Consider the following 8,917-nt stretch of genomic DNA (forward strand, 5'->3'; position numbering starts at 1 on the left):
GCCTTGCAATGCTCGTTATTGTTACATTACAGCGGCAGTTTCAGAAGTGGTATTCTTACCCCTTCATATGCTTCTCTTTATCAAATCCATGCCTACCAAACACCACTGGTATGCATTGTCAAAAAACCACTTAAACATCTGTAAATCTCTAGAGCTATATAAAATATTCATTAAATTGAACTTATTTGCTGACTAAGTATTATAAGATTAAGCTGTAATACAGACATTTCTAAAATTTTGTTTGTAGAGGAACTATTTACTTAAGAATATCAAGATCACATAGCAAGGATCACATAGCAAAATTAATATACTGTGCCATATCCCTTTATGTAATATGATGCATACTAAATATAAAATAATACATCAGAGAGAATTTGACATCCTGACTAGGTACGTGGTTGAATGGAACTTTTATTGCCAATTGATTAGGTGCCTTGGGTTTACAGATGGCCCCACATCAAGGGTTAGGTACAAGTGGTTTATCAAGCAGGAGTGATCTCATACATGGAAAAAGTTTTCTTGCAGATTATGCATGTTTCTGAAGAAAGAGATTTATCTGAGGGATTGCCAGAAAACTAATCCAGTACAGAGGAATAAGAAGGGCTGGGAAAGTAATCAGGTTCAGGAAAGCCCAGCAGTGGATTTTCCTTGGCTAACATCTACAACGTCCTGGCAATGACCTGTGTGCTCCAGCTGCTCCAGCCTCAGTAATGAGCAAGTTCTGCTGAGGATGGCCAGAACCAAGAACATGACAAGCCCCATAAAAAACAGTTCAGGGACATCAGGTAGTCTGGAAGCTGCACTTTGGGAATCCTTGCATGCTTTATCTAGATTACTTACTTTGCTGCCAACATCACTACACTATAATCACCCACCAATATGAATTAGGCACTCAGTCATAGTTATCTTTACTTCTTTTTCTAGCGTCGAGAAGTTGCAAAGACAGTTTTCTGCTTAGTAGTGATTTTTGCTCTTTGCTGGTTCCCTCTCCATTTGAGCCGAATTTTGAAGAAAATGGTATACAATGAAAGAGACCCCGGCAGATGTGAACTGCTCAGGTACTTCATTTTCTATGTCAATCAATTGCTTATACTGAAAAAATATAATGCAGCACACTTGGAGTTTATGTGGGAAATGTCATTGTGCATGCAACTGTGGTGTTAGAAGAGCAAACAGTTTATTTTATGACTTTTCAGCTGCATCCATTTTCAGGGGTTTCAGTTTTAATGGGGTAGCATAATTTCAGTAAATGTTGTCTGTCACCATTGCAATCACTTTCCTCTGGCTTTTGTGAACTGTGAGCCAGGTTATCATAGACCTGGCATGGTACAAGATTAGATTGAGGGAGTTAGGTAAAATAGAATTAGTTTCTGTGACAGAAGAGATTGTAACCACAAAGAGCATGGATGCTTCTATAGTATATGAACAGTTTAAATGTTTTGCTTTCTCTTTTGTTGCCTAGTTTCTTGCTGCCATTGGATTATATCAGCATCAACCTGGCAACCATGAACTCTTGTATAAACCCAATAGCTCTGTATTTTGTGAGCAAGAAGTTTAAAAACTGTTTCCAGGTAAGATCTTCTTGATAAGTTTTTATGTCCAGTTAATGAACTGTATTAAACCACTTAGTTATTATCTATTTTTAGCAGTTGGGAGAAGAGGCATGCAAAGGAATGAAAGATTGTTAATTGTCTAGTTTACCAGCTAGCAGCTCACATAGCACACATACCAAACTGAAAGTGGAACTATCCACTTTATCTGAAATGCTAAACCAGTAAATAAGTTTGACATAGGCCTCATATGTAAACATGTAAACTGAGATAGACATGTTCTTGTAAGTACTATTTATCTGTATGTGACATGTACATGAAATAGAATTTGGTTGATAACATATTTCCCACTCTAGATGAAGACAAAGAACACATACATAGGACACCAAGCTGCCTGCAGTTAAACAATCCCATTAACGACTAAAATTTTCAGGCTTGAATACTAAAGCAGGCACCTGAGTTGACTTTGGCAATTAAATACGCATTATGGCTTTCACCTGCATTTTTCCAGTTCTTACACATGAAAACTTATTTTATGGCTAAAATAATTTCCTTGTGACACTGTGCCTCTGCATGTCCCCACCTAATAAAGACAATGCAGAAAGAAAGAAAATGAGAGCATATAGTGGTAAAGAAAGTAATGAAATGGAAGAGGAAGACTGAAATAGCTTTATCTGCAAAGAAAAACAAAAGACGACAGACACTAAACTTTAAGTCTGCGAATAGGCAACTCAAGCTACTGAAAAAATGTAAAAAATTATTAGAATAGAGACTACCTATTTGTCTGTAGCCTGCTCAGACTTACAAACTATTTTAAAGGAGTATTTTCATATGATAAATAAGAAGTCAGCTTTGCTTTTTATGGTCCCCTACTTCATTTGGGAACTGTGGAGAGGATAATATGCCTGGACTTGTCCTCAAGGTGAAAGGGGGAAGTAACAGTGGGTACTACCAAGCTGCTCCTCATATCATTAGTTCATTCTTCCCATTTGTCCTTCCAAATAAAATTACCATCCAACAACTCTAATTAAAGAATTTTAAGCTATTATTTAATCCTTTCCAGCTTCTTATTATAGCTTACCCTTTCCCTTCTAGTATCAAGGTCATTAATTCAGGCAATCTTTCCATTTTGTATTTGAGTTTCTCACCCTACCTCTGTTGCTATTTTACATATCCACCCATAGATAGATAGTACATATATCTTAAGTCTGGCTTTACCTCTCTGCAACACTCCCTTCTCATTGAGTTCACAGAAGTCATGGATCTACAGCTGTTATTGCCATTGCTCCTCTGAGGCCCTAACTCTTTCACCATTTACGTAGAATTAGGCACTAGTTTTTGTGAAGGGAGGGGAGGATAGCTGAAGAATCCTTTCTGCTCCTTTCAGAAGAGACAACTGAACATACCAGCCTGTGAAAAACCTGGGAGTATGATCCTGAATGACCTTCTATTCTTAACTGTGAAAAAAGATACACCTCAATATATTCACTGTCCCTTTTCCTAAACAATTTTGTCTTCTTCTAAGATGTGAGAAGAGACCTAAGTCACAGGCTGGGGAATTTTCTTCTTTTCTCTTACATGCTAAGGAGCATGCTGATTCCTCTTACAATATGTATTGAGTTCTGTCAGTTCTCAATCTATTTACCCTAGTCAAACAAATTTTCCCTTTTGATACTGTAAAAGTTTTTCTTAAATAAGAGGCACAGGCCGGGCCTAATTTGCTGCATTAGTGATGTTTAATCACAAGAATTGTTTGCATTCTAGGATAAAAAATTTGCCTCACTCCCTTCGGCTAGAATCGTCTGTTCATTTATGAATGAAAAATATGGCTGGCAATCTGCATAGAGTTGATAGATTTGTGTTAACCTTGTTTTTTTTTTTTTTATTTCCAGTCATGTCTTTGCTGTTGCTGCTCCCAATCTAAGAGTCTAGTGACTTCAGTGCCCATGAATGGAACAAGCATTCAGTGGAAAAATCAAGAACTAAACAATCACAATACAGATCGAAGCAGCCATAAAGACAGCATAAACTGAAAATTAAGGACTCTGATACCACTTCAGAATTAAACAGGAAAAAAAAAGTCACAACAAAGCTATTTCAACAGGAAGCCCAGTGACTGTTCCATAATCAATTCAGACATGTGCACCCTTGTACCTAATTCTAGAGGTGACTGAGTAGATTGACTGACTATAACTGTGATGTTCTGTGAACTGAGATCCACTGGATGGTAATTCTGTCTCTGAAAATTATATTGATGTGATAATGACACCAAGAAGCTGACTTGAACTACACAAGTGGTTTGATCTTCTGAACCAAGCAGGAACTGTCCATTGTCTGTGAGTGGTGCAATACAATCTTTTTACCTGATTGTCACCTAAGATTAATCACTCTGGAATTTTTCAGAAGATATCAAAATGGAATCTGTCTGTGACTGTATTTTCTCTCTGCCCTTTTGTCTTTTATTTGTGTGGTGGATATATTCCATGCACCAGTATGTTTTGCATGTTGTTGTTGTTGGTTTTCAGGTTTATGTTGGAAAATGTTTTGGTCCATACCAGTATTTTACTTACTTATGTTACAATGGGTCAGGACATTAGCTGGGCAGTTCACATTTGTAGCACTTCAGTACTCAAAAATAGGAAGAGACCATTTAAAGTAGCGTCAACATTTGGCACTTAAGCACAGATTAATACCAAAAAAGAGGTATTAATAATACAGTACTATACTGTGTTATTTATTCTAATGCTCTGTACAAAATAAATATAATAAACATTTTATCAGCAAAAAGAATGAAAGATGCCCACACAGGGGCACCTGCCATGTTAATTCTTAAACTATATGAACCTAGTAATCTATTTAGACTATAGCTGCATTAAATCTAAGTCAAAATGAGGGTCAGTGGAACACAGTGAAACATTATTAAAGCTGTCCAAAGAGTTCTGAGAATATGGTTATTATCATAGCAACTATGCACAACACTACTTACACATCGTGAATGTGAGGTTATAGTCATAGTGAATGCAGAACTGTGGAAGTCTATAATAGTTCGATGTGCACAAGGATATTTTGTGCCTTATGCTTACAGAGCTCTTTGTCTTACTCTCACAACATTCAAGGATTTTAATGGGGTTTGATAGTTTATTAGAATTGTTAACCATACAAATGCTATGAATAATATATAGAAAATATTGCTTGCATACATGTAAACTGGTGATTTACTTACTATTTCCATCCATTATGGTTACATGGCAAGAGATTCCTTGTTTGGCTAGAAAAATTTTTAATAAGTAGCCTTTCATTAAACAGTGGAATTAAATAGTGTGGTGTCATATATAATATGCCTCATGCACAAATCTGCTAGGAAATTTATAGCATCTGTTGTGCCAGGCTAAGAAGCAGTAATTAAAATTCCACAAATTTTTAAACATCCGTTACATTTCAAGTGAAAGATATAATCCTGCATATTTTTATTTTCAATGTCAAAATGCTAGTGCCTACAGTGACTTCTGCTGCACAAGTTTCCCAAATGTTTACATTCACACAAATCTTCTAAAGTATATTAAAAAGAAAAGTTCTTTAAATTGGTTTATGTATTTTTGTGTGCTTTTGTCTCTGTGACATATATGCCTGTATAAATACATACGAATTTATGTTCATATGTTATAAACCTAAATACAGTCTTCTGACTGTACTCTGTAGTAGTGCCTAAGAGCATGGTATTGAATGAGAGTTGGCTGAATTTTATTCAAAACATTTCATCCTCAAACTGTATCAAAAATAATAGTAAATGAGTAATAATGCTTTCCTTTGAGAAGGTTGAATTACTGAGTCTCTTTATATCCTGACACCTTCACTGCTCCTTTGACAGACTGTATTGAGCAGATGATAAAGCTAAACAGAAAACAGACATGAAGAATGGATGTAAGTTGTAAATTGCCCCTTCTTTATTTCAAGGCAGGAAAAAGCTTTGTGCGCATTCTCCTCTTCTGTTATTTATCTGATGGTTAGATGAACCAAAAAAATCGTACTATATCAGCAAATCAATAATCTGATTGTTCAGAGACAATCTTTTCTACCCGTCTACATAAGACAGTGAGCAGCAGTGACAGAAACTTTAGGACTCTTAACTTCTACAAAAAAAAGCATCTACCTGCAGAAGTTTCAGACCCTGAAATGGACCATTTTTAGGCTTTACCAGCACTGATACCAACCACAAGTCATGCAAAGCTAAAAGTTTTCCTTCCAGCGTTAACATTTCAAAAATCTATTGCTTTCACACCAATAATTGGCTCTATTATCTGGCAAAGATATATGCACATGCACACACAAAGCATACTTTAAGCCTGTTCAGCCTAGATGGAAAAAACATCTTCCTACTCCCCAAAGAGCTGACTGACCTTAGTGGCAGCATTATAAAATACAAAACTTTTTAACTAAAGAAAAAAAGAGGGTAAAATATCTAACAGATGTGAGAGGGTTTTTTTTAGAATGCTTTAGAATGATTTTTGGAAGCTCACTTAGGGATCAAAGCCTGCAAAAACTAATTGGTGATCCTCATTCCATCCCCTCCAGCCAGTGGAAGGACAGACAGAGCCTAAATAACAGTGACAAGTGAGGTCTCGGGAGGTCTCAGACTCTTTTTTGCCATGCATGCTCTTTTGCCTTTTCACTAGCGGCTGCTGCTCCCACTCACAAACCAATCACACGGACAAAGGGTGTTATGATGTGGCAATTACGGTGAGGGGGGAACTGTTTCTGTAAAACTTACTAAGGTACTTACTTTTTTAAATCTCTCCTATTCTTCCCTGATAATGGTAAATATTCCTCCTAGTATTGTATCTACCCTCAATTCTGAAAAACCTACCTTTCCAAAAGAACGAACAAAAGTCTTCCACAATTCTGAAATTCAACCATATTTAATTTTATCCTTTCCTTTTCCTGCCAAGTTCTGCAAAAAGGTGCTCTGGCATTTCTCTTTCTGCATCAAAAACAGTGTAGGTTTAGTTGGGATTTTCCTCTGCTGTTGCACAGAAGCTGCTTTCTCTTTTACATCAGAACAACTTTACACAACAAGTATCCTTCCATCCTCCTCTTATTTTATAGGTGGTTTTGTGTCTGCTATTTGCATTCCTCTCAGCTGAATCAAGCTTAGCTTTTCTCTGCAGCTGATCGGATCTCTATTCCACAAGTTTCAGATTAACTTCTTACACTTTTTGTAACATCTGTTCATCAGAATCAAAATCCATTTAACTATCACAATCATCTTTTTTGTGGACTTCACAATTCCCAATTCTTTTCAGTCCAGTCAGTGTAAATTTTCATTGACTGTTTCCTCTTATATACAGTCTCGCATCTTAACTTCAAATGCAGAGTTTTCTTTAATTTTAGAATCCAGTTATTCTCCTTGTTTTCAATATGCATTTTTTTCAAACTACCTCACTAAACATTTCCTGTTTGGTATACTTTGTACTTATTTGCTTCAAAGATACAGCATGTATAGGTTTTCACTTATATTTATCTTTGTATTTATTTATTTACATATGTAACTCTGTGCTTCAGACCTGACCTAGCCAGTTCCTGTGCTTTGGAAAAAAATGCCTATGTAGTAGTTCATCATAAATCTCACCTGATAGAACTGTTAGCTTGTTCTGTGAAAGGAGGCTTATGCAACCCTCATGTCTGAATATGTTTATTTTTGCTTTTAATACAGTCAGTTTCAGGTCTTTACCTGTCTGTCCCTCCACCTTTCAAAAACAATTATGAACCCCCTACCCAATTTCAATAAATTTTAGAGAACAGAGTTACCATCATTATGAAGTTACAGAGAATTTCACAAAAACTGCAGGATGGGTAGAAGAACAAGATCCTACTTGTGCTCTATGCAGAAAATTGCTGAAATGGAGTTTATATGTACTCAACAAATTCACATGATAGAGAGATGTTATGAACATTACAGATGCGGAAAAAGCTTTGATGAGAGCTTGCAACTTGTAAGACATCTGAGAATCAAACCACAACACACAAATTCTTGGAAACCAGTATTTGTAAGTTCCATTGCTTGTGGAATTACTTGCTTTTTTTGCTGTTTCTCTCCCATCATTTACATATGTACCACAATCTTGTTATAGTATCATTTGATTCTGTGAAGCCTTATGGGTTTCAGTTTGTGAGAAGACATGGTACAAATTCAAATTCTGCTGCATTTGTATGAACAGATTTCTGCTCAAATGTCCCTGAGGCAAAGCATGCATTTTCATTAGAAGAAACACACTTGGACTGCATGCTAACATTGCCTTGCAAAATTTCTTCCAATCAGTTGTGCAAAGCTTGGCTCAGCGAAGTATTCCTAATTTACACTCCTCGCCCTTTCAAAGACTAAATAAAGGCAATTATCTCCAAAATCAGAGTAAGAGAAGACACATAAAAAGTTTACAGAACAGAAACAATTCCCAAGTTGCATAGGAAAAAAACCCCAACCAAAACTAGGCATGTTTAAAATGTGGGTCTAAAAGAAACACAGCTTATCATTAGTCCAAGTGTGGGAAAGGAAGAAAAGAACTAAATAAAAAAATGTAGGTCATCTCCAATTTCTCTAAAGGAAGATGAAATTAATTGACCTCTAGTATCTCATCTAGAATCAGCTTTTTCCCTGTACAGATACCACTGCTTCTGAAATGAACTGTTGCTTGAGTCACAGTTTTGCAGTCTCATTAGTTACAGTAGCTTATTATTACGATAAAGCTCAACATAGTAAGTGTTGCAACTGATAAGAAAAAAGAATTTATTCCATTCTTCAGCAGTAGTCTGCCCACATTTCTCTGAGTAACTGAGTATCTGCAAACTGCTCTGAAATCAATTATTTGGAAATACTTGGTGCATCTCAGAATAAGGCCTTTAATCTCATGCTGTCTTAGTCCTTGGGAGTAAAAAGACTGAGTCTACAAGTTACTGAATCAAGCATCCAAAATGATTAATGAGAAGCATTTCTAAGCCATCCAAGAGAACATGTGTTATGCTATGTATTTTAAACATAGGGGAAGATTAGAAATCATAGAATCATAGAATAGTTTGGGTTGGAAGGGACCTTAAAGATCATCTAGTTTCAACCCTTCCTGCCATGGGCAAGGACACCTTCCACTAGACCAGGTTGCTCAAAGCCCCATCCAGCCTGGCTTTGGACACTTCCAGGCATGGGGCATCCACAACTTCTCTGGGCAACCTGTTCCAGTGCCTCACCACCCTCATAGTGAAGAATTTCTTCCTTACACCTAATCTAAATCTACCTGCTTTCAGTTTAAAGCCATTACCCCTTGTCCTATTACTTCATGCCCTTGTAAGATGTCCCTCTCCAGCTTTCTTGTAGGCCC

At 36.6% G+C, this 8,917-nt stretch overlaps 1 protein-coding gene across 2 annotated transcripts in view; it reads left to right on the forward strand.

Annotated features, from left to right (window-relative positions):
* Positions 1–4,129, forward strand: part of EDNRA (endothelin receptor type A) — a 29,879-nt gene extending 25,750 nt beyond the window's left edge. For both annotated transcript variants that reach the window (XM_009572594.1, XM_009572595.1), the window contains 3 exons: positions 925–1,058; positions 1,463–1,571; positions 3,443–4,129. In XM_009572594.1, the coding sequence (XP_009570889.1) occupies positions 925–1,058; positions 1,463–1,571; positions 3,443–3,583 (384 nt within the window). In that variant the 3' untranslated portion in view covers positions 3,584–4,129. The remainder of the gene's footprint in view (positions 1–924; positions 1,059–1,462; positions 1,572–3,442) is intronic.
* The last annotated feature ends 4,788 nt before the right edge of the window (positions 4,130–8,917 follow it).

This window comes from Fulmarus glacialis, unplaced genomic scaffold (genome assembly GCF_000690835.1).
Source record: "Fulmarus glacialis isolate BGI_N327 unplaced genomic scaffold, ASM69083v1 scaffold25062, whole genome shotgun sequence".
Lineage (NCBI taxonomy): Eukaryota > Metazoa > Chordata > Aves > Procellariiformes > Procellariidae > Fulmarus > Fulmarus glacialis.